The following is a 27,640-nucleotide window of genomic DNA, read 5'->3' as shown; positions in this document are numbered from 1 at the left end:
ATCAGCAACTCACATTGATTTCAAGGCGTCAATCAACCCACTAACCCATTTTCTTCAGTAAAAATAGCGTATTGTCTTTGTGGTGGTCAGGACACAATGTCCTTCCTGTGTCGAATCGGCTACAAATAAACAAACTCCTCTTCTGGACATCACATTCAGCGTAACACACAATGTCAAACAGAGGGCAGAAAGACGGCAGTTAAAAAAACAACTGAAGAGAAGACCCTGTGACTTCTTCAAGGGTAAACATATGCAAATCCACCCCTGAGGCTCAAACCCCTCATCTTTCTTTATTCTGGAGGAACTACAGCAACAGATAAGATTAAAGGGGAGAAGAAAGTTATACGTCTGGTTTCGCACGTCGTACAAGGAATAATATTTCATTTCTCATTCTTTCACCCTCAATAGTAGGGTCTTTCCATCTGGTATCCAACACTCTCCTGTATCATTTTTTTAAGTGACAGCGAAATAGGGCATCCTGACATTTGCCGTCTGTGTGAGTTTGTGTGTGTGTGCAAATTCTCCAGGCTCCAACCATAGAGGGAGAATGTGTCACACTGCTTTGAAGGAAAAAGACGGCATTCCTGAGATGCGTGTGTGTGTGTTTGCATGGAACTGCTCCACTGAACATCTGATGGCCTATATGATTACAGCTCTCTGGAGTCTCGGGGTGCATCTCAATAAGGAAAAGGCATTATTCTTTTCATGCTCGCCCATTTATCTTCTCCTTCCTGCCACAGCTAACGTTGTTTGGGAAGTTGGGAGTCGATACGCAGGCAGGATATTTACCCATTTCTGTTTTTGTTTCATCAGTTAACTCCCTTCCACCTCCTGCAATCCACCCCCTTCCCTCCCCTTTCCCAAATCACAAACACCTGTCAACTCTATCATGGCAGATTAGCTTTGGGCTCATATTATGGATGCAGCTGGCTCCGCTGCTTATGTTAATGGTTTAACACACAATGCATCTGCGCGAGCAGAGACACACAAACACTTGTGTGCACTGCTATATTTGAAAAAGTCAAAGAATAAAGGCAGCTTTTATTCCTAGTGTAATAAATGTCGACTGGTATCTTCCTTACACCTATCTTAATATTTCCCTGTAAACTGTAAATCTTGGCTCTATCCAAAAAACAGATCCTTGTCTTTCTGAGAACAAAACGCATTTTAATACATCTACAGAAGATGCATCATTCAAATATGAAGCTACAGTAGCAAATGCTGCTGTAAGCTATTGAATATCACGTCAAAAGCAAATATATGACAATTAACTGGAAATTGTTCACCTTCGTCTACACAACACACCACACGTACTCGACTTTGGTATATACTGACAAATATTTTCCTCTTTACTACTAGATATTAAAGCTACTACAAGGAGTTTTTAACTGGTTAAGAAACCGTCTCAATTTAATAATAATGCCTCTATATGACCTACATAAACAAGCAGGAAGATTAACTATTTCTATTTCATTTTTCTCAACGCCTGCCACCAGATCTGCGTGCAGACTGGAAGAGCCTGTGTTTACATTTTTCCAGGGACAGTTACAGTGAGTAGTATGTTAGCCAGATTTTTTAAAAAAGGCAGGGGGAAATTTTTCTTCAGATAATTTTATTTTTGACATTTTTGTGGTTTTGATGGTGGAAACAACAAAAGTTCCTTGTAGTAGCTTCATGGAACAGTGGATTTTGATTGGCTCGATAAAAATTTAACAAACAAAAAAAACATTACCAACCATGACCTTCATTATTTATCTTCTACAATAAACAAACGTTAATGCGTTGGATGAACAAGGACTACAACACAGCAGACTGGTTTAAAATGTCTTCAAACTGCAGTCTAGAACAAAATGTGCACATTAAGTTTGGGACTAATTGCAGCATAACATTCCTGCTTTCCACCTGAATAAGTTAGTTATAATTTGTAGAAGTTAATGATCTACTGACATTCAAGCTGTATTGGCTAGTTGACCCTAAACTCAAAGACTTTACATTACTCACATTAAATGGGTGATGATTTACCAATGGTGCACTTCTGTTTCTAATCAATTTACAATTTAAATGTTTACAAAGAATAAAATGCTTGAAAATACAGTATCTTTCAGTTTTCTTTGATTAATTGGGTCATATCAGATCCAAAGAACTCAACTAGTAAGTCCATTTTCTGTCTGGTGCCAGTTTATAAAGTACGCCACGCCTAAATAATGCAGTCTAATAAGGCTGTTTAAGGCTAATAAGGGACCCTTTAAAGGCAGATAAATGGTAGAAGTACAAAATGATTTTTGGAGGGGGAATTTGGGTCAAGAATCATTGAGGAACTGCAGCTGTAGACTCCAAATGTGTTTCATAGGTATAATTAAGTCGGTGCGTGTCTGGATGAGGAAAAACAGCCAAGACACAGAAGCTCTAACAGAGACATTAACAAACAGACCACTGTGGGAATACTGAACACAACCACGCACACATGCACAGGCACACACACAGCTCTGACCTGGTCTCCTTCAGATACACACACACACCAGGACCACACAGTAGACACACATATCCAGCCTACATGTGTATGCAGAGACTGTATCTATGCATGTGCTTGTAAACAGACACATCAGACATATTCCTCTTTTTCCGTAAACAAGAAACTGCAATCATGTGAGCAGTCTAACAGTTCTTTTTGTCCTTTGACTGGCCAATCACATGACAATACTTTTCTATATAGACACCACAGCAACAAGTAAATAATACTATAGCAACCAACAAACAAAACAACTCATTGGCCTTTCGGGTGTTGTTCTGTAGCTCTATTTAGGTCTACTGAAGAAATCATTATAATGTAGGTCAAGGAAGTATAAGAGAGTCGTCTACAGTGATGGATGTCAGACTTTTCAGCACGAGAACAACAATGAACGAAGGAGAGGATGCTTTTCACTCTCTTCATGTGGCCAAGGAGAGGGTGACCTGCAATCCATTCTGAGCGACAACCAGTCGTTAAAGAAACATAATTCTTCCATTTAGCCCTCACACATGCCAGAGTGTATGTGACAAAAGAGACAGAACAATATCTCTAGGAGCAGAATTATACAGCATTCAAATATGACCTAAAGTTTTAACCAAATCATGAGGACTTGCTTGAATACATGTTCAACCTTTAAAATTAGTTTTTAATACATTGTGTCTCTCCTAAAGAATGGGGTGAATGATGGCAAACTTGCAATGATTTATGAAATGGCAGATGATTTTGGCATGTTGAACGTTTTGAGCAGTTCTGACAAAACTCTTGCATAATATTGCAGGAGTTGCATTCATATTAATGCTGCTATGGGGATGAATGGACTTCTAGTCTGGATATCAAAGCCATTCAAGTGCGCAGATGATTCCCTTGAAGTGGGAACTACACGTTTTCTGAGACAGTCATTAAAGTCTAATACAAGATTAGTTTCAGTGGGACTTAATCTTGAAAACATTGTGTAAAAGATGGAAAGCCTATGAAGTATTCAACAGCTCTTCCCCTTCTTACAACAAAACAGTTCCTGTCAAAGCGTTCGGTATCAACACCGACCCCCTGACGTCAGCCAGCCTGTTAAATTAGATGCTATGTTTGTGCTACATTTAAATACTTCCCCTTATCAGGAGTTGATCCTTTTCTTCTAACTGATCTGTGTTGTTGACCATTAAGCCTTTGTGTGGCAAGGGATTATAGCACTTTAAAAAGGAAGCTCTATTATTCATAGGCAGAATTTAAAAGCCCTCTCCAAGGTTTGTGAGGATGTGCGTGTGTATTTGTGTGGTGCAGTGTGACATCACAGCAGCCTGGCCTTATGTGAGTAATAGAGATGTAGGGAGGAAATGGATCACTCTTCCTCTCTGCATAGTCATTGTTGTTCTCTCAACTTTTTTAGGCTTCAATGCAGTCCAAATATCTACTTAACCACAGAAGGCTGACAACTCCGAACATGCCATTTCGAAACCTTCTTGCCTTGTCAACATTGTTTAATTAAAAGGATGTGACCAGTAAACACCATCCAATAAAAAAACTATGCCAAAAATGGGGGCATCCACACAGCTTAAAGGTTAAGAGGCCAACCACAAATTGTAACCTCCCTGAGGCTTTTATTTAATTCCTCCCTCGCCCTCGATTCATCTCATCTCCCCACTTTTGCTGACTAACAGAGGCTAACTAAATTAATAATGGCAAAAACATAGACCCACAAAAGAGGACCTTACATCATTATCATGAACTAGACAATGAATCTGAGACTATAAGTTCCCAGTAAAAAAAAGAAGCAAAAATGTGAACTGCAGCAAACAATATTAACGCTTATTGTTACCATGTAGTTCCAGCAAATTACCTTTTTGTATGTGGTTCTCGACTGAAACGTTTTTGTTTCTCTACATTCTGTCCTCTTTGTTCAGTTACAGTAATTATTTATGAAGTTGATAAAACAGTGGCACTCACAGTTCCTGTCGAAGGCGTCTGATCTTGGCCTTGGCATCAGCCAACTCCACAGAGAGGTGCTGTCGGCTTTCGGTCCTCCTCATACTTGGGGAGTCACCGGGAGACTGGGTCGGACAGGGAGCCAAGGGAGACAGCTGCACACAGTCTCTCTCCTGGGTTAATTCCACTATGGTCTGGATGGAAAGAGGCAAAAAGAGAGTGCAGATGGTGAGATTTCTAGCTGTGTAGAAGTCAGGTGGAGGGAGTAGAGCTGCAACAGTTAGTCGATTGTTGCCAAGTATTTTGATAACCAATTAGCCCTTTGAACCTTTATTCAAGTAAAAATGTCAAACATATGCTGGTTACTGCTTCTTAAATGTTAGGATTTGCTGCTTTCTTTGGCTTTGGTCTTTGGTCTTTGGACTGCTGTTGGACAAAAGAGGCAGTGTGAAGATCACTTTGGGCTCTGGGAAATTGATACAAGACTAACAATTAAAGATGCAATATGTAAGAATTTTAGTTGAAAACACTGGAACATGTAGTTTAATTTATGAACAGAATGTGAATAACAGTTCTGACATTATGACGTCTATGTATACATTGCCTTGCAAAGATATATACTGAAGTTAGCATGCTAACCAGCTAGCCCCGATTTGTTCCGGTCTAAAGCTCCTCTGCTAGTGTTGTAAACACAAACACTCTGTGGCAATGGCAACAGTTGCACAGTAGTATTCAGCAATTGGACTAGCATGGTCTAAAGCAAAGAGGGAGGGAGTAGATCCATGGATTCACCCAGATTCCCCACTACCCAAAACTAGAACACAGGCATGAGGGCAAAAAGTACATCCACAGTCCCACACACAGCCTATTTTGATCTAGTGCCCGTGACAGGAAATGGGATTTTAATTGAGAGCGGCTGGACTACACAGTGATAATCTGGAGGCTATTAGAACCCCTGACACAGACACACACACACACACACACAAAAAAGATCAACTATATCAGTTGTGGGTATCTGCACCCTTTGGGTTGGAAACTCATTTAATGACGCGTATACTCAAAGTAAAACACGCGCGCGCACACACACACACACACACACACACACACACACACACACACCCACCCTCCATCCATGACACAGTTAACAGTTTCAACGCTTCCTTCCTGAAGCTGCTCTTTTGTGGTAACAGCAAAGAAGGGAAAAGTTTCCACATAGCCTTACTAGAAACAGCCCATCAGTTTCATTAGCAAAATTTGGTCCCTAGAACTGAGACACACACACACACACACACACACACACACACACACACACACACACACACACACACACACACACACACACACACACACACACACACACACACACACACACACACACACACACACACACACACACACACACACACACACACACACACAGAAAGGGAAAAGAAAATTGCTTCCCTAGTTGTGCTTTGCCCTGTCCTGTTTACTGTACGTGATTTAATGTTGCTTGGCTTTTGCTGCCCTAGGAAGGTAATCTATATTAACACAAACAGAAACTTCATATTACCTCCAGCTGTGTGTCCCTCTCATCCACCAATTGTTTGAGGTGGAAAGCCAGGTTTCTGGAGAGGCCATCCAGGTCTTCAGGAGGCATTTCCCCACTTTCCAGCCACTGCAGGTCCACTACGTTCTCCTGATTATGAGTCACCTAAAATCACATTAATTACATCGTCAGTAACAAGATTTTGCCCTGTGATGTAGAGGAAAAAGACTGTTGTTCAAAAATGCATTCAAGGAGGTGTAAGACGTTAAATATCTTGATTCTCTCTAGTTTTGTTGACTATGGAGGAGATTTACCTCTTGGATGTGGGATGCTATGGCAGCTTTGGTGTCAAAGTCCAGAGTCTGGATACGCTCAATGTACTCTTCCTTCATCTCACACTGTAAACAGATGGGGGTGGAAGGAAAGAGAAGAGATTTTTGAGATGTCAAAGAGGTAGTTGGGTGGGGTCAACTGGAGGTTAGCAGACCAACACTTCAGACACAAGGCAGAAGCTGAATTGATATGCAGGTTTTCAGGAAGCAGTATTTAGGAAAGTAGTTCAGTCTTCAAACAAAAGTTTATCGTCTGGATCAGACAAAGATCATTTTCCTCTCCTGCAGGCTGAAGATGAGATTAAAACAAGACTGTACTAAAGATAAAGGCTCTTTTTCACTGTGAGAAAATTCTTGTTCAGCACCAAGTACTGCTTTGCTAATTCAAAGTAGAGAAGTAGTATGCAACTACAGTTAGTTTATGCTAAAACAATAGAGCCTGTGAAAGGTCAGCGCTCTTGTTGGAAATGCAATGAGTAATAACTGAATGGGGCTTTGTTGCAAGACAGGAAAGGTCTGCTATGGCATTCATGACACAGCATTAGCTGTATGAGAGAGTTGGAGTTGATTCATTTTATCAAAGGAAGCAAAAAGCTGTAATCAAGGAAGGCTGGACCCAAATGGAAAACAAGATTTCTGGTTTGGGAATGAAATTGCTACAAGATGACCAATAAAAGCAATGAACATTTCAGTACCTAGCTAAGTTGAGGACCTGCACAAAACAGGAAACATCAAGTGGATGAAACTGTGCCCTTACCTGGACAGCACAGCCTAGTAGCAGCAGCAACAGTTTTTTCATCTCATCCAGACCTTGCTCTAAAGAAAAATCAAACAAAAAAGAACACAAAGATAGAGTATTAGTACTACAGCCAAACCACTTAAAGTATGTCTGCTTAAGAAACCAAACAAACTGTCACAATCAAACAAACAAATTGCAACTATTCTAATTCAGCCTTGTTTCCGTTTTGTCTTGTCTGACATTCAGTTAAACCCGCAGTTGTGGTTTAAGGTGGAGTTAAAAACACTTGGAGAGTGATAGGTATATTGTATTGATAGATTTTTAACTGACGGCGGTGGAAACGATGGCCTCGAGCGCTTCACCGCTGATGAGAGATATGGTGATTCGTGTAGGGTGGTTACTGATAATCATGTTTATAACTATAAAGCCATTCTTTGCTTTTTGACGAAACATTACAGCACTAAAATTAATCGATGTCATAGCAGGTGTTTCATTACCGGATGGGGTCTTACTCATCTGCCCACTCTGGCACATGCTTACATTTATTTTCCTATAAAAAAACAAATCAAGATTTAGTAGGTTCCACATAGTAGTGGATTTAGTAGGTGCCACATTTGCCTTTTTTTAAGGCAGGAAAAAATATTCCATCTATCCCACATTTACTTCCAATTAACTAAATTCTTAGGTTGTTACAGTTTCCTCTCTAATAAAACCCATTCCTCTAGTAACAGTGCCACAATGTTTTCCACAGTGCTGTGAGCTGGCAGGATGAACTTCCAGGGCTCTTCCACATGTCAGGACATATTGACAGAAACTGCTGAAACCCACAAGCAGCTGTTAGCATGCTCAACAGGCCTGAGCTCATCTGTGGGATTTGGGAACAACAAACCAGGTGGTTTATGCGTGTGTGTTACACTGACTAAGTAGTATGGTATAAGCAAGTTGTGAGCATCTGTGTATCTATGTCTGTGTTAGGACTGAGTGTTTGCCCTATTTGGAGCAGGGTGTGTGTGTGTGTCTGTGTGATAAGCCAGCTCATCATGTGGCCCAGAGGGTAGTGAGTGCTAACACTGTCCGGCTCTAATAATAATAAATCCAGATTAGTGAGATCATGTTTAGGGTGGTCTGTTTGCTGCTCTCAGTTTAATGGGCCAATCATCACAGCAGGAACATTATAGCGGGCACACAGATAGACAATTATGATCTATGACTTGACCATTTGTGGGACTATCCCAATTTTTTAAAATGAAAATCAGATTTGATGAATAAAACCACTTCATGCAAATTAACCTCAGAAAACTTCCCCGAAAATGATTATGCTGGAGAAAGAGACTGACTGTCTGTGTGAAGCAATTTAGAGATTTAGAGAATTTAGAGAGCAACAAACAGACAAAGCAGTTCCTTTGGGAAGACTCAGTCTGCCAAAACAGAGCGTGTTGGGATCTTTCCATCAATATTACAGAATCCTCCACACAATCAAATCACTCTCCCGTCTCTCATTCCTCTTGAATCAATATAGACACACAAGTCAATGCATTATTGAGCAAAAGAGACCTCCATGAGGTCATGATATGTCAGGTTAAATCATCTTCTCACTGGGAGAGCAATATAATACTCATGATAATTAATACCTCATAGACCCAATCCACATCAGTAACTGGTCGTTGGAGTTTAAAAGGACAAACCAACACTGATAATGAATATAAACCTGCTTTTATGCTGCTCTCTCCATAGACAGAAACTCATGTTGTGCTTCTGGCCATGGCCCAATCAGTGATGTCACAGCAGGTTATTTTGCTCTAACGCTGGTGGAAAACTGAAGCTCTGAAGGCTGAAATGATAGTTTTCCTCTATAATGTGATTTCACTGTTGATTTATCCATTAAAACTAGCTAATGTTTTGATGTTTCTGTCATGATATGGAAATTCAGCTGTAATTGCATTTGTTCTGTACTGCAGCCAAGGAAAGATGGTGAATTTTGTTTTTCTAGGTCTCATGGAAACTTTCCATTTGTTTGGTCCAACACCACAGCTAAAGGAAAAGTCTGGACAGGTAATGGAGTCAGTAGAAGTTCTTCTCAGATGGTTGAGCGCATGAAACACACACAAAATATACACTTTAGCGTTCCACTACTTTCCACTACTTTTTTTTATGGTTGTTAATGAGCTCCAACAAGCGAAGTCGATTACAGTATTTGAATAGCTGCTTTGATAGCCACTTAATTGTTTTAGTCATTTTTCAAGCAAAAATGTCAAACATTTGCTGGTTTCAGTTCCAGCTTAAGGATTTGTTGCTTTTCTTTGGCATTTATGATAGCAAATGAAGAGACTTTGGTTTTTGGACTGTTGGTTGGACAAAAGAAGCAATATGAAGCTGTCCTTTTTTTTATGCCAATTTTATAAATCCATTTTAACAAAATATTACACAGCGCATACACATAGTGAGCCCCATCTCTGGGCCTAGTGTTTCCTACATGCCTCGAGACAGCCAATCACCAGCACTATTAGCTCTGGCACAACAAGCATGCTGCCTACCGGCTCACCGACGTTGAGACATCAACTTATCATGAAAATAATGCTGGATAAATCAATAATGACAATATTTTTTTTGTTACAGCCCTGGTATTAACCGAGATAATATTGGAAAAGCTCAAATGAAGACTTTATTTTCTTGCATGAAAAAACCTAATTTCCATTATTTATAATACTTTTTAGTACAAAGTAATTATGTCTAGAAATTATTTAGTTAACCAAGGACGTTTTATGGACAGTTATCTGCTATGATGGTGTTCTATCAATCAAGAGGAAGTCAGTGCTTTGTGTAAGTCAGTATAGGTATGAGGAGAAATATTAGGCATATAAAGAGAAAATGAGCAAATTTCAGCCTAAAGGGATGACGGTAGATAAAACTTAATTCTCACTGCTGCAGGGATTACTGGTACTCTATTAGAGCCTCAGGAACCTATTCTAGTCAGGGAAGGGATTTTGCTCAGCAAATCTACTGGAGCAACGTGGGGAAGATAAGGGACCACATAGGATAAATAATTTATACTGCTAGAGAGGGAGAACAAGAGGGAGAAACAGTAAGAGAGGGAGATGAAAGGCAAAAAGACAAAAGAGGGAAAGCACCACAGAGCCCAAGCAACACAAACACAGGGGAGGGATATAGAAATAGGGAAACCAAGAGAGAGCAAGAGGGAGGCGAAGAGGCGAGGATGAAAATAGAAAATAGAAATCTCCCTCCAGCAGCAGCAGCAGCAGCAGCAGCAGCAAGGAGGCTTCAAGGAGGCACTACCCGTCTCTCTGCTAGCCTCATCTTTTCTCCATCCCTGTCACCCTCCCTTCACACTCACTTCACTCTTCCATTTATTCCATGCAACACGCATCCGCCCATCCTTCCTTCCTTCCCTTGACATTGTTACATATCATCTGCGCCTGCAGAGTGTCTGCATCCACTCATCTAGGCTTCCTTTTCCACCTCCTTTACTCCCTCCCTGCTTTATCCTCTTAGCAGGAAACAAGGGGTCAGACGGACACTGACTAACCCTCTTCCTGCAATGCCATTGTTAATCTGCGTGTGAGGATGTGAGTGAATAAGAAGAAAAATAAATGTGTGTTTGCGTGCATGTGCAACGAATCGCTACAACACTCCCCTCTGCCATGATGAATACAATCATCAGGACCCTATGACTTGCATGTCAGTGGTAAAACTTGTACAAGCAATCTGATATTGTTTTGACGGCATGCCAGAGTATATTCAACACATCTTACTGGAGCAGAGGACAGAGTTGACTGGGGATTGTTTTCATATTATTCTAGGGCATTTGTACTTTATAAGGCAAGATAAAGTGTCAAGTGACTTTGAAGACAGACAGCCTGGGGCTGAGGACAGCAAGAAGGCACACAACCCAGTCTGCCTTCAATCAAGAACCACTAAACTGGGTAAAGCTGATCATGACAAACGGTTTTGTCAGCTGGATGAGATGACAGAGCAACAGTGGGAACCAACGGTGACTACACTACCCCTCCTCCTCTCCCCAAACATTTTTTAAGAAAGAGACTTGAGTTTTGAGAAGATCAGACCAGATCACTCCTGAAAATTCACAGGCTTTAAGACAGACTAAACAAAAGAGGCACTGTGTGTTTTGATATGTGCATACTCACTAAACACTACTTGCATGCACAAGGGAGTGCGTGTCTGAAAATCTCACTGTGCGTATATACACAAGGCAGACTGGTGCAGGGGGTACTATAGTCCATTCCCACTGTTCACTGTTTTGAAGACACCCCTCCCCCATCCACCAACTAAACACACACATGTGCATGCACTCACACACATGCAGAGTCGTCCCCTGCCCCCTAATGAGAGCATAATAAAAGCCACATGGCCAATGACTTTCAGCTGGCAGCCACTGAGCCACAGAGCCAGACTCCACAGCCACCGCTGGCCTGACTGACTGAATGATTATCTGACAAGCTAGAGGGTAAAGGCCAAAAGAAACCCTGAGGAATGCAGTCTAATGCTTTCTGCCTGCTCTGGTCCACTAGCCCTAAGCTGCCCTCCACTCTTGTCTGCGATGGATTGACTTTAGTATTCACTTAATATTCACTTCGGCCATCTGTAAGGCCATTGTGTAAAGCTGATGAGCCAGATGATGTTCAGCCACTGTACATACAGTAGATCTTTAGAAATGCACTGCTGTGAAATTAGATGTGACATATTCAAACAGTAGACATTATTTTGGGAGTTCTGTTCATGAAAGGATCCCTCTTGGCTTCACAACACAGTGACAAGACAAGGTTATTATTGGAAGCAGCACTGAAACAAATTCATAACGCGCAAAAAAAAGCTGGGTTATGACATATGCTGCAGATGGTCTTTATTACAAGTAGTTAAACAAATATGTAGAATAAACAAAAAAACTTTAATACTGCAATAAACTAAAAACTATCGAAGAATGTAGGTTGTTTGGCTTTGGTCTTAAAGGATGAAAAGTTTTTTTTTTTTTGCTGTTTTTCTGTTACTTTGGCAGGCAGAAGAAGATGTTTTGTATCCCTAAAAGGTAAATTAACAACCAAGTCATTCTGGCATGAAACAGAAAACACAATGGCACACTAATGTGTGTGTACTCACTGCAGCTTTTTTGTTGGTTTATTTACCCTTCATGCCTGTGGGGGCGTATGAAAATTAAAGAGGTAACCGTGACCATTGGAAAGTGATGAAAACCCCAAAATAACAGCAATGGCTGTGGTTAAAGTGCGATAAAAGCAGCTGAGGGAGGACAGGGATTATGAAGCCATTTCATCTGCTTAAATAGGTAAAGATATCCTTCAACCAACTCTGCCAGCTCAGCTGAGCCTGGAAACAATTCACTTTAAAGAGGTGATGATTACATGTACACAAAGGCTTTGAATCTTTGTGGGGACCCTCTTTTCCAGAATTAAAAAAAAAATAACCAATCAAATGACCTTAGTAGTTTTAGCAAAAGTTTTGCAGTTTGGCTTTAGTGCCAATAATTAATGTGCGTGGGCTGGGAGGCAAGAACAGAGACCTTTAATTTCCACAGCCAGCACACCATGATCTCAAATCATGGCCTGCTATTAGTTATCTTCTCTCCTCTGTGGCTTCATCAAGGTCACATTGGAATATCAAGTAGCACTTGGGGCTCCAGAGGTCAAGCTGCTCAAAAATGTTTTCATGACATCAAACACTTCACACTGCACTACTGTTGCTTAGTGAGGGCTGCTCAGACATATCAGATAGCATGGCTCGGTTCAGAAGGTCGAAGCTGTGCTGCAAAACGGTTCAATTAATTTAACACCCTAGGTAAAAGAAGTGTACAGACTAGGCCTTCATTAGGCCATGGCAGAGATGTTTTACATTATAGTTTACTTTTAACTGTTTTTAAAGGGCAAAGTGTAGCTATTAAGCACTGTCAATAGTGTTTTATTTACTGACTGAATAGCAGTGACATTAAACAAAGAAGTGGCTGGAAAATGAAATCTACAGTCAGACAGAAAGACACTGGAAACATCAAAGCAACAGATAATTAATACGGGCCTATTGCTGCATTCTAATTAAGTGACAAAAGAAATGCAAGATTGCTCGTGTCCTGCTTGTGAACTGTATGCATGCTTGTTGCCCCTGTGAGTCAAGAGCAGGAATGAATCATAATTTGCTTTGCTTATGTTTAGTGGCCAAGACCACTCAAATTCACAGTACTGGTCAAAATATTAGTCTGTATAATTATCGTTAAGTACGTTGAAACTTACCACACAGAGGATTCCGGCCCAGCACCAGCACATTTGGCAAAGGCATCATCACCAGCTGCTGCAGAGTCTCCTGTTATGCAAAGAAACAAAACCACATTTCATAAGAATTATGGATATAACAATGAAGAGATTTATGACTCTAATAAAGCAAAAATAACTTGGTTTAATTGTTCCAAGGAGTTCTTCAGTGTTGGATTTTGTCAATAGCAGTATGCTTGGTCAATATGTCAAAGAGGGATTCAAACACCGAAGGTATAGACCGAACCACTATGACGTTGCACTAACATCAACAACAGTCTCTTCCGGGTTAGGGTTAGGTTATTAGATAGTAATGATTTCTCTAATCAAAAACAGTGATAGTAGTGGGCGAAGTATAAATTTAACAGTGTGACAGTGTCGAGGTGTAGACTTTTGTGTGTGTCTGCAGAGATGATGCAAGTGACAATGGTATTTATTTGAGTTAAATCGCAAGTGTGGGTTTTGTGCCGCAGGGCCTCCTCCATTCACATGTCAATCATCAAAACCAAAATGAAACCATGAGCTGCAGTTACAACACTTGAACAGACACATGCACCGATATCCACGTGTACACACACATATACAGACACACGGCAGGTAAATGATGGGCAGAGTTTAATTGGTGTTGTGATGTTTTGGTTCAAGTCAAATTATGAAATTATGATCAGTGAAATAGTACACAAACAAGCTACGAGTAACAACAAATTACATACATCCATGTTTCACCATTATATAGTCTAATCACTGCTCTGACTACCAGCATGCCAAGTCTGTTCGCTTAAAAACAACCAAGATAGCCAATCCCAATGGTGATGCATTATAAATCGTACATGGAGGCTATGACTCGTGCACCGCCTGCCAAAATATTTTCATAGGCCTAACCTTTAGAGCAGTATAAACCTCAGTCCAAACCACAGTTGTATTGGAAAAGAAGGCTGGTTTCTTTAAGCAGAAAGGACATGAAGGTCAGCTAACTTGAATATTTCATCACTACCTACAGAAAAAGAACAGGTTGAACTCATCTGACCCAATGGTTCAACTTATCTATGCAGGTTTCTGCTGATGTCATGACAAAGAGGCTTATGGGTTTTGGAGAAGCCCCCCACTCCCCGCCGTAACCATCTGCCCTATACATATTGCATTACCTCATCATGGAGGTAAAGGGGAGGGGGGCAGGAAATCTGACATCAATTGCTGGTTTTGATGGGTTAAAAATAGAGGCACATCTGCTTTCAAGAATTCTCAAAATAATAGACCAGCTAAGGTGACCGGGAGCTTTGGACTGCAAAACTATAGCCATTAATGTCAAGGCAAAAGGGGGACACTTCACTTTCTAGGAGAGTCCTTACACAGACTTATCTACAAGCAACATATGATCCGTCTCACTAATCTGTAAAAAGATGCAGAGCTGTTGTCTTTCTCTGAGATTTAGCAACTAACTTTGAATGAATAAGCCTCTATCTCCAACAGAACCAAAGCTGATAATTAGCTTATGGTCAATATTACCATATTCATGCATACACACCCATGCAAACATTTGAAAATGTTTTCCAAGCCTCTGATTCTTAACTGCTAGTTTGAACAAACCGTCCAATTTGTATTCTCTCATCCAAGGTTTTCTTCAACATCATGATTCAGCGCCTCTATTCTCCAATATACTTGTGTTTGAACACAACGTGCTTGTTGTTTGAAGAACCGACATGTGTCATTGTTCTGCGACATCAAGGGAAATTTATTCAGTACAGTTGCAAACACAACTTCAGCTATATCGTCCTTATCAGAGCCTGCAGCAGAGGCAACTGACACCTGTGGCTGTACAAAGCTTTTGTTGGCTGTTTGATCTGATGCAGAGGCAGAAAAGTCATTAGTTTACAGAGGAAGATATGGAGAATGGGTTGCTGGATTTTTTATGTGTCAGTTACATCTGGTTTCAAGCAGATAGTAGCACATAATCTAAATGAGATGGAAGTAGGGCTGGGCAATATATGAATATTACATGGTTACGTCGTGATATGGCATAAGTGTTGTTTTTTCCTGGTTTTAAAAGCTGCATTACAGTAAAGTGATGTAATTTTCTAACTTACCTGACTGTTTGACTACTTTAACTAATACTTGCCTTTACTTACTTAGTCATAATATCCTCATTACTGACGATGATTCATCAAAAATAATGTGTGTCATCCCTCCAATAATGTCTCAAACTCAATATAGAGGCATTTGGTCAAAAGTATTGTGATGTTTGATTTTGTCGCCCAGTCATCGCATTTATGAAGAGCTTTCTGAGGATATTTTAAAATATCTAGATATATTGTGTATTGAGATATAGCACAATATTATTTTAAGGCCATATTTCCCAGCAACATTGTACAGTATTTTTTATTATTTTGTTATCCCTGTGTTTATGAAAGTGGATCCAGTCTTGCAGGTCACTCATGAGGTGAAATTAATGAAATTCAGAAATGTGTGGAAAAGAACCTGCTCCGGTTTCTTTTCTTTTTTTCCAAACACTGGCTGTTATGACACTCACTATGAGACCAATTTAATTATTTCAGTGTATTTTCACATGTACATTTTGTAGGTGCTGACTAAATGTGAAGAGGAGACCAAAGTCATGTTGAACAGACCCATGGATTAACCTCCAAACACACTGAGCAGCTTCTATGACCTGAGGTGAAGGTCAAAGTTTGGGTCATATTGACGGTCGGTCACAATCATTGGGTCAGGAGCATGGTGATAAGAGCACCGACCCCGACTGCTCTGTCTATCCCTCTGTTTGAACTGGTATGGGGCATGCAGGGAGAGAGGTTATGGTGTGTTATGATTGTATCCTTTACAAAATAGCCAGCCAAACCTGTCAACAGAAAATTAATGAGACTATCTCATTTCAGATATGCAATTAAGATCTTGTGCTCAGAGTGGAATGCATTGCTGTTTAAATCAAATGTATCTGTTCAACCAGTAAAGCAATGTAAAACAGCAAACAACAGCAAGTATGGTAATGGAAAAAGGAACACTGATATATTATGCTCAAAATACTGTATGAAAACATTATATGGTGACCCTGATACCAATGATGACTAATACCAGGCAGTTCCAGTCATAAATGACCAACAGCCATAATGTCTGAAGACTGAGACAGATTGACTCAACACGCGTCAGACAGAATAATCAGTGTTGCACAGACAGCCACAGTTGGTGTCTCACAGAGAGGCATTTGGTGTGACAGCCAGTCCACCATGCAGATCTCATGACAGCCGCTTTGGGCACAATCAGCCAAGATTTAAAAAGGGCAAAGAAACAAAATCTGCAACACCAAAGAAAACTGCCTGAAGTCACAATTACTGAAGTTTTAGGATGAGATGCGTCTTTAATCCATTTCAGAGAGAAAAAGATTTCTTTGATAATGCTTTTACTGGATACGGCAACAAATTACCACGAACTGGTTAAGGAAAAGCTTTTATTGTCATATTTGTTCTACATATATACACAGACGACGCACAGACTGAATTTAATGACATACACGTCATGACATGACAAAACACTAGCAGGGGAGAGTTGTCTGTAAATATATTTCCGGCTTGTGCAAATTGCTAATTGAGCTTTTAGCTTTGCAGAAAGTGATGAGTCACCACAGAGAGAACTCCAACACACAAACACACACTTTTCTCCCCTTCTGTACAACCACCTGTCCCTCTTCTGACCATCGACACACTCTCACACCTGTCTTCTTCAATAGCAGCATGTGTTTGCTGTGCAAGCACAACATATGAGGCCGTGCTTTTCGTCTGTCGGTCAGTCTTTTTCTCTTTTCATTCCACCCAAACACAATGTTAAAAGAACTCAATTGATCATTATAGGTTTACACTGCTAGGAATTACAGTATTTATCTTTTTCTGAACAGAAATACAGGGCAGAATTACAGTAAAGGCTTAGCTCCAGTGCAGGTATCAGATACTTTTGTACTTTTGGCACTCCTGTTCCAACCCAAAATGAATGACTGATCCCCGCCTCTTTAAAGCTGAAGAGTGTAAAGAAATGCTCTGTATTGTGCATAGTCATGAGCTTAGTACAACACTATGCCTATTCAGCACCACTTTTCCTCCCTTTCCTTCCCTTCTCAAGGGTCCATTGAACTGCTCGTTACTGTGTTCGTCTGATGTGCCCGGGTATCAGCTTGGAGCTTTCTGAAAAATCCCAGGACACAGTGAGCGTCTGATTCTTTTTCTCTCATTTTTAATCTGTATTTTGTATCAGACACATTGTAGCACTACAGGACAAATGCAGATTAGACGCTTGATAGATGTTCAGAGTGCACCACTGAGTCTTGAACATGCAGAACATGGCACTGCTTTATCTTTCCCATCAAATGTGCACATAGTGGTGTGCAGCACAGGGTCTATATTTTATGCCACACGGAGACAAAACTCAAATCACTAGTTACAAAGTATAGGGTTTTGTCCACTGTAAACATGGCCCTTGCATTAACCTGGGTTGTCCATGCAGCAGAAAGAGGCAAATGTGTTTTGTTTTTGTTTTTTGGGGGGGGGGGTTAAACTTGGCTCTACATGACCAAATATGAATACCACAGCTCCTTTTCTCCGTTTTCTTTGAAGTAGGTAAAAAAAAAAACATAATGCACCAGACCAATAAATACTGCCAATGATAGGTGATGTAACGCAAGTAGGGCAGTCTTATTACAGCTCAACTGTAAACTAAAATATGTTTCTGAAGCATTTTGGGCAAGAAATAGTCAACGAACAGGAAAGTGGTACATATTTGATCAGCACTGCCTTGATTTATAGTTTGATCTGAGTTTTTCAGCTCAGAACAGTACACTAAAACTATGATTCTGAAAACATTCAGGACGTGAAAGGCAGTGCAGTATCAGAATCTTGTTTAATAGTTATCAGCACTGCCTAGTTTTGACAGTTTAACTTGAATTAAGTGGTACACCAACATTCGATCCGAGAGAGACAGAAGGAGGCGGCTTACTCTCTTGATCCAACTATACTCTTTGTGTCCATGGATGCAGACATACAAAAATGCGAAAGGACAATCTGTAGTTGATACAACAGTCCTAAAATCTGCCAGATTACATGTTCTGCGTCATTTGGCAGACAAAATAGTGGGGGGCTCTGGGTGCAGGCAAAATGGAGAGAAGCATTGTCCAGTTGCACATACTGCCAACATTGTAGGGATAAAAAGCTGGTTGAAAATTGGTAAAGTTCCTGTTTAAGGAGCTGGAGATCAAAGGAAAGAGGTCACAAATAGGACCAATCTAACGTAAGGGCTGCAAACCAAGGCATGCAAGTCCAACTAATGTTTTTGTATCATCTTGGATTGCAAATGGATGTACTGTAAATACAGCATTGCAAGTAGGTTACTGGTCAAATACTGTATGTATAAAATGTACCGTATTTTTGAAAGATGCGGGTAGTAACATGCTTTGAGGATTTGCTGCAGGCTAATAAAACTACAGTAGACTAACATGCCTCATGGATTAGCTAGCGAAGGCTTAGCTCTCATCTATAAAACATGATGGACACTGCAGGAGGGAGGCCAGCCACCACACTGATCATGTCATGGCAATGTGCTACAAACACTGAGAGGCATGCACGTGCACACACATACACTCGCACAGCTTTCAAATGGAAAGCTCTCTCTAGCTGTGACAGCAGAAATGTCCTTGGTTCAGCCACTATGTCACTCTCCAATGTTCACTATCTAATCATACCAAGTGCACACATGGGGAGCGAGAAATAGTCATTTCAAGACAATAATTCACATAGAGAGGGAGTGAGTGATGGAAAAAAATTGAGGGGTTGATGGAGACAAAAAGAAATAGAGGAGAGTAGAGATGTAGCTTTGATTCCATCACTTCTCACTCCAGGCACGCATGATTGAGCTGCCTCCTCCTCTTCCTTCTCTTCTCAACACCCCCCATCCCCATCCCCCTATCCTGACTCTATATTGCTGTATTATTGATTCCAGCAGGATTCACAGCTCCTCAACACTGGCTCCTCTTCCATCCCACAGAGGCATTTAGACAGACTGATAGAATGAGGTGTCTGTTAAAAGGGGAGCTGGTCAAACACAATGGAATTTACTCATTCAATATATTTTGTCTGCATGCGTACAGTGTGCAGAGAGATCAGGTAGTGGGCATGTGCTTGCCTCACCCTCCCTTAACTGTTGAGACATTTCTTCTGGAAAGTTAATCTTTGGCATTCTCAATTAAAACCTAAGTAAAATATCTTAAATACATTGACTATTTTTAAAGAGATAATAATGGAGACAGACATATAAAACCTAAATGATTCTGAGCTCCGCATCCTTCTCCATTGTCTTAAGCTAAACGTGGAATGAATGGACGTCTGCTGACAATAGAGATAATATTCTGCTGATCTGCAAGTAGCCTGTTAGCTGGTGCTTACACACACACACACAAAGAAGCAAATGCAATACATGGCACAGGCTAGTACATGTGTTCTTACAGTAGGTATGCATGCAAGTAAGTTTGTGTTAAAATGCCAGGTTATGAGGTTATAAGGCTGCTGTGTTTCTGTCTCACAGGAGCCCTGTCTGTTAAAATAGCCCTCCCCAACACACACACACACACACTACATCTCCTCCCCATCCGTCCACCAAAGCACAAGTTCCGCTACCGGCACAGCTTTAACAGGGGACTAATTGTATCGCTGCTATGTGTGTGCATGTGAGAGTGTGTGTGTACAAATGCTGCCTGAACCCTGAAAGCCTGAATCACACCCATTCTGCAGACATGGGAGCGTTACCATAGAAACGAGGAGATGGGTTTATTCTCCCCATGCTTGCGAGTCTGACACACATAGTACAGTACATGTACACACACACACACACACACACACACACACCCCTCTCCTGGGTATGGCACTGCGGACTTCTCTCCTGCTGAAAAATTGCAGAGATTATGAACTTGAAAAGGTTATTACCACCAACAAAAGGAAGGAGTATACTTCCTCTTTCTCTCTCATACCACACACACGCAGAAACCACTTAACACCAGATCTCAGTACATCCCCATGAACTGAATCAATGCAATAAAAGCTTTCCCTGCTGTTCAGCACCGTAATAGACCAAATACAAACACAAAAGGGCTTTGCGCACTGCAGTTCAAGAAGCAAAGCAACATCCCGGCGGTAGCTTATAGGATGGATGACTAAAGGTTTTCCTCAAACACTCTTTTCCCCATCTTATCCAGACTCAGTCTCTTTCCAGATCATTGATATTTTCCTGCTAGAAGACTAGTTCCTGTCTATGGATGCAAGCTAACAACAAGCAGCCAAAGTAGGGTTTTATCAATGAGGGTAACACAAAATGTTTATAAAGCAGTGTCTCTGATCAATTGTGCAACCAAGATAAAAAGAAATTTCAATCTGCTTGACTCCTCGAGGCATTTTTGTTTAATACTAACAGATCAAACAAATGTACTCATTCATCTTTTTCCTTTTATTTAAATTCATGCCAAGAAAGCCCTGCAGAACAACAAAAGAGCTTCCAACTTTAAAAAGAATGAATAATAGAGAACTAAGAATGACTCTGTACAAGTTGTTCTACCAATCATCACAAAATGTCTGGTTATGTGTGAATTTCATTGGAAAAGAAGAAGAAGTGAAATAAAGCCAACATGCTTGTTGAACTACTAATTAATTAGATCTAACCCGACTAAAACTCAACAGTTGCTCTTGGCTCAGCAGTAAAATCCACTGAAAAGAGCAGCAGCCGTGGTCTACTGTCAGCCAGATGGACAGATCATCTCTTACATGAGGAGGAGGAAAGAACGAGCCATTAGTGCCCCGTTTCTTTTGTTCTCCGCTGTTATCTATCAGCTAGAGTGCTTTTTACAACGGAGCCCTGAGGCTAAACGAGTGGACGAGCTGATCCTGCTGCTCGTCTCAAAGGTAGAGGCAGGTGGGCTGGGGAAGCCTGACCCCTCCATCCTTCCACCCAATCACCCCCCAGGGCTCTGCGTTACACTGGCTGGAAAAGTTTACACAATCACACACACGACATTTTAAGCAATTTAAACCAATGCAATTATTGCTCTGTTGCGTCATTCAAAAGAGGTTTGATGGTTGCTGTTGATTGTTCTTTCAACTCTAATCGTCTGTTTCCAATTCAGTTTAATTTGCTAAATGGCCGCATAGTACCAAACTCTTGAGTAAATGTGTTTTCTTGCTACAACATGGTGTTTGGATGTTACAATAAAAAGTGGTTGTTTTAATCACTGGGTCCCTTTTTTCATGTTATCCACATTTTGTATTATAAAAAGGTGCAGCTACTTACTTAATCAAATATTTTGATATCAATAATGCAACAATATTGTAGGGATGACTACATATTTTCAACACAATGAGATTTTCGATAAATAATCATCAGTAATATCTTTATAATGACAAAGTAGATAAAGGTAAATACCAGAACAAGTAGAACAGTCTGGTATGTTCAGAAAATGTAAGCACTTTACTGTAATGCATTACTGTAATGCAGCCTTTACAACCAGGAAAAGACAATACTTATGTCATGTCACTGTATAACAATATCCAAAATATCAGGTCAAATATAGTCTTGTATCACAATAACAATACAATATCGCCTACTTACTTCAAATTTTGAATTTTAAGGCTGGATTTTATTTTACTTTTTCAATCACAGAGCTGACTCCTGCAGACACAACCAACATGCTCTAGTTCAGTGATGCAAAACAAGAACCCAGCTTCTAGCTTCCCCTTAACACAGTAACTCTGCCAGCGCCTAAAAATAGCTCCCTTTTAACATATGGGAACCTACTCTACATCATAACTGCCAAAATTCCCCTTCACTTGTACTCTAGTTCGCCAGGCAAATGCACTAACACACTAAGTAAGTGCTTGCAGAAATGTATGCCACTGTGTTATTTTGGTAAGCCAATGCTCAGATACCACTCAAGGCTGTGATTATATGATGCGATTGGTCAGTGGTTCCGGGTGTAAACGGGAACACTACTCGAGATGAAGGCCTTGAAGGCACAAGAATACCCAGGATGTCTGTGTACACATATGTCTCAGAGTGAGTGAGTGTTTGTTATAGTGAGCGGCTAACTAGAAAGCCACCAGCGATAAATGACACTTGGATGACATTTGTTAGAATATTTCCACCCTGTTGTTCATGATCGGAAACAGGAGAACAACTGACTGTGTATAAAAACATATCAATGATTGGAACGTGAAAGGAGAAAAATCAATTTAGCTTTGATTTTAATCAATCAATCTCACTCGAATAAACTTTGTTAGCCTTTCATCAGGCTAAATGAAACTCGTAAGCTAGTTCAAATTCAGATATTAACAACACTGTGCTACCAAACATAATATTTACAACTACTGAAAAGCAAGACCTGGAATTGTTTTAGGAACCGAACAAAAAAGGCTTGAAAGCTTAAAGTTTTGTTTTATTGCTTGAGCCAACCAGATCAATCTAATTCACATCTGGACTGAATTATAGTCCCTTACTCCATTAAGCAATGTCTGACTGCTCCTGCTTAAGTAATTGCTTAAAAACCTAGCTAGTTAACTAGCTGCTACATCATCAACAGGATATTCAGACGTGTGTGTAGCATGTGAATCTGCATGACAACACACAATTAGCCTGCAGCTACGACCACATGCCCTAATAAACTGATTTGCTCATGACTGAAGCTGAAAGGAGGAAGACAGGGAAATGGGGAATTCCAGATTTAAAAAGTGAAGATATAGAAAGCATATTTGTATATTTTGACCGAGTTCCAGTTGAGGGTAATAAAAATAACCGCTGGCTTGAGGAAAAAGCTGAAACAACAAGAATGGGAAATTATTTTCTCCATTTTTGATGAAGTCAAATACAAAAACAAAATCCAACAACAACATAGCAACGGTATGTCACAGTAGTAGTTGCCCATGTATGCATGCGAGTTAAGTTTAGAGTGTGTTTATGCAACTTCACTCGGGCCCAGAAACAGAGCATCATTGTGAGGCTTCAGGTCAACGAGGTAAAAAGCAAGTCTGCTATGCTCAGAACCAGGTGTAGCGGACACAGGCAACACTTGAGTAAGCTGAATTCTTCTTCATCTTAAGAAATACTTAACTTGGAAGAACATTTGCAGAAAAAATAGTTTAACACATGATGAATCACAGTTTTTCAGAAGAAAATAAGCATGTTTCTGTCAGTAGTAGTGAGACAGCCATATCATCTCAAAGGTTCAACTCTCATGCTTCTTCAGGTTGCATGTATGCAGAGAGGCCTGGATCCAAGTATTACATGCTTATTAAATCAGTCCAAAAATTCGGATCGTAAAACTTCATTGTGCCCAGGAGTATCAAAATATTCTCAAGCTCATCTTAACATAGCCTACTGATAGCAAGAGACACCTAAAGAAGGCCTGATAACCTAACCCACATTACCAAACTGCACAGCTTTGGGGCCAGACCCGCTCGGCATGAATGGTGGCCTCTGTTACCCTTTAAACAGTCTAAACAGAGCTCCCAGCCTTTACGCCACACCCCAAACCAAAGCAGTGGCAAAAAGGACAGAAGTGCTTTTATTTCCAAAAGTAACATCTAAAGCCTATTTAAGGATGGGAGCTAAGAAAAATGCTTCTTTAACTGCATCAGCCTGCAATCAAACAACATTAAATATCATCCACAGATTGTACAAAGGCACCAATTTTTATAATTGGGAAAAAAAGGGGGGTATCACCCCTCCCATCAGTTTTGACACTGAATGGCCCCAGATGCTCTCTGAGCCTGATTTTCATAAACCTGGATAAAGGGATTCACTTAACAGGCTTTGAGAAAAGACAGTAAACGCACAAAAGAATTTCGTTCAGATGGCCGGGGCTCCATATTACGCCCCGCTTAAGAATGCCAAACCAAGGCCACTAAATTAAAAAGGAGGCCCAGCGTATATTTGGACTGCCCGCGAGAGAGATGGAACCTACAGTGGACTATGCAGTGCAGAAATGACCGAGCAACCGGAAAAGTTAATATCCCACTCAGGAAACAGAAATGTGATAATTGCTAGCATGAACATTTACCCTCACTAACCGTTAGAAATTACAACAATCATCCGGTTTGCTTCAATGCAACATTAAAAATATACAGTACATTCAGAAAGACAAGCACACACACGCCTGACAACTGTTCAGACTTGATCTGTTCCCCAGATTCTGAAATCAAAGTCTGAAGCCTGTCTAGACATTGACCTCCTCCTACACAATTTACTGTACCAGAACTATCACACACACACAAACATGAACACTCACACACACTCTTTATATATGCAAGCTTAGCCCAAGAGAGCTCATGCTATGAAATGAAAACCATTAGGATTGAAATTCTTGACTTGTGCCAATTTACATTTCACAAGTTCCTTGCCAAATCAATCTCCACACATTTCCCATGTGGAAAATGACACATACACATACACACATGCTGCTAGGATTATATATTGTACAGAAGTGAAGGGGCAGGGAGAGGGAGTGGAAAAGTAGTGAAGGCAGGGGATGGGGGAGGAGAAAGGTCCAATTGCCTGCCTCTGATGGTTCAAAAAGGTTAATGAATTAGCCATCTCTCCACACGAAAGGATCCTTTGGTGAGTCAGCAAAGGTTGCAATTCAATAAAGTCTTCCCCTCCTTCATCCTCCCAGACAGTGGATGAAATATAGAGATTTTATAGAAGAGACAACACATCTATGGACACCAGAATTCAGCCCATGTTTATGCTGTTCTTTAGGTTTTTCCTCTTATACCTATAAGAAAACATACTGAGCATCTGTTCATGGTAAAGTGATATCCTTGCCTAGAGACCAGTTTCTAACCAATTCTATCAGACCTAAGATTACTGGGAAATTTAATTAAAAGACTCTTAAGTGAGGTCAATTTATCGAATCACAGGAGGCAACCAACCATACAAGGCTTCTTCTTACTCCAAGTCCTCTTTCGAAGTGCTGAGCAGTACAGTAAATTGAAAACCTGCTAAATCCATTAGCCTTTGACCTGAACAGTTCTGTCTTCATCCATTTGGCTGTGGAAATCTGATACCGGTAAGCGACAAAACAACCACAGGGAAAGGAGACCACCACAAAACCATATATCAAATTTTCCACTTCATTTCCCCAATAAAAAACTGTCTCCTTTTGTCTATAGCGCTAAAACTGTTTGTGAGTAGGAACAGTTTGATCCATACGTAAGTAGTTAGACATTGACACATTTTCTGCTGTTTTGGCTCTGTGCAAAATTGATTTGTACTGAAAAAATGACAGAGTTTAAAGAGCCGGCCAAAATTATAGGTGTCTAAGATGTCCATTTTGTGTAAACAATGCAGGACATGTAGCCCTTTTTATTCACTGCCCTTTCCAATGTTTGAACAGCACAGAAGAAAAAGGACATGGGCTCAATGCCTAGAGCTGACAGTCATACTTTAATCCAATCCAATGAGCAATAGCCGCATGTAAACAAAGCAACTATTTTACTTTCTAAGAACCACACTGTGATATAGTTAGGCTTTTTGTCTATAATACACACCAATATGTCCACTTAAACAGCCACTGAAAATCACTCAGTGAGCTTTTTATGTCCCTGAAAGGCCATCAAGAGGGCAGCCGGACACACAGCAAAGACAGCAGGGAACTATGGGGGATTTTAACATGTAGGTGGTCTCTGTGAGGCACAGCCTGCAGACACAAGTGGCCCAACAATAGTATGACCAGGAGGTCAACAAAGCGATGCAGCAACTATAGAGGAGATTAACACCGTAGAGGAACAAGAGTTTCATTGTTGGGTCACATTGTCCTCATAAAAAGATACAAAAAAGATTTTCTGCAAGACAAATACTGCAGTTCTTGTCCTACATTTAAATTCTCCAAAACAACACAGGTTTACTTACAGTGTGTTTGACAATGTCTTAACAGCATCATCGTGTTGATCCGACATTTAATCATCCTGCTCATGTTACTTCGCATTTGTTTGTGTACATATATTTAACACTTCGACCACATGGACCAGGGGTGACTAAACTCAAAACAAACCAAATCAGAACATTTTCAAAACATTCTGAAATTGGCTGATGAGAAGTAAAATGTCTTAAAAAGGACTAGAAGTACAGCTGAAAAAAGACAGTAAATTGTGCAGCTTGACAAGGTTTAACAAGGTTTTTAAAAAAAAATTGAAAGAAAAATAAAAGAAAAAGTCATTTCATATTTTCAGTAATGTTTTCGTTCTCACAAAAAGGTGGGTAGTATTGCAAAAACATGCTGGATCCACGATAGTAATAATGCAGCACATGTCCAATCGCTGACCAGGTCAACCTGATGCCCCCAGTTAATGTCCTTAACCTTTCCCGTCATCTCATCATCCACCGACTCTGCCGGCCACTACTTAACCCCAGCGTCCAGTGACCTAACCATTGACTCTCAGACAGATAATTCTGCTAGCCATTTGAGGCAGCCTAGTGGAGCTTTTGTAGGCTTATAACGTCAAAGTCTGCACAATAGGCTGATTGTTTAAATAAGATGACCGGGGAGAGATTAACAGGATGTTTAGAACTAAGACAAAGCAGACCTAACAAAGTAATTAACCAATCAGTATCATCTATCGAGGCAAAATTAAAGATGGAACTTAGACACAGAGACAGCAGATTCATGAACAAAGTAAAACAGAAACCTTAAGAAGCGTTCAGTCTCATTCCAGCACCATCAAGTTACAGAGAAAATAATTAATCCATCTGAAAGTGGGCCTTTAAATGTAATTTTTCTTTCATGCTTTGTTATTCGGATAATACCGAATCATGTGATAAGTAAATGCCTTTACACAGCCTTTGCACAGCCACAGCCCCTAAGGATATGGGTCATAGTCCTAAGTCTGAAGTGTGGGAAATCTTTGTCTCTGTCAGCACGACTGCTTGGCCATGATAACATTCCTAAACTCACTGTACTGTTGCAACAGCATGCTGGGTCTCGCTCAATTCCTGGTTATCATAATCACAGTGGAGACACACTGTTGCAGCAATGAAGTGAATCATATTCTCTCTGGATTGTTTAAATTCGCTAAGCTCAGGGCTTTCACAACTGGCATAACAGCAACACACAGTTAAGAGCTGACATTGTGCATTCAAGAAATATTGTATGACAACAGACAGAAAAAGAGAGAAAAAGTAAATATTTCGATCAAGGCTGAGGCTGATGGGCAACATGGTATGGTATGCCGATTCCCAACCTAATCCCCAGAATGAATGTTGGTACATTTCTGCAAAACCACAATTAAGTTAAAAATG

At 40.4% G+C, this 27,640-nt stretch overlaps 1 protein-coding gene across 7 annotated transcripts in view; it reads right to left on the bottom strand.

The window, feature by feature from the left end:
- The window catches only part of ccdc88ab (coiled-coil domain containing 88Ab), a 70,075-nt gene that overhangs the window by 27,737 nt on the left and 14,698 nt on the right, over positions 1-27,640 (bottom strand). For all 7 annotated transcript variants that reach the window (XR_014624271.1, XM_084375467.1, XM_084375466.1 and 4 more), the window contains 5 exons: positions 13,301-13,370; positions 7,047-7,105; positions 6,272-6,355; positions 5,982-6,122; positions 4,451-4,623 (listed from right to left, as the gene is read on the bottom strand). Coding sequence is in view for 6 of the 7 variants with exons in the window: in XM_084375467.1 (XP_084231593.1) it covers positions 4,451-4,623; positions 5,982-6,122; positions 6,272-6,355; positions 7,047-7,105; positions 13,301-13,370 (527 nt within the window). In the remaining variant the exon portion in view is untranslated. The remainder of the gene's footprint in view (positions 1-4,450; positions 4,624-5,981; positions 6,123-6,271; positions 6,356-7,046; positions 7,106-13,300; positions 13,371-27,640) is intronic.

Source organism: Pagrus pagrus (assembly GCF_965226575.1).
Source record: "Pagrus pagrus genome assembly, chromosome: 15".
In the NCBI taxonomy this organism is placed as follows: domain Eukaryota; kingdom Metazoa; phylum Chordata; class Actinopteri; order Spariformes; family Sparidae; genus Pagrus; species Pagrus pagrus.
This window is presented reverse-complemented; position numbering and strand designations above follow the sequence as displayed.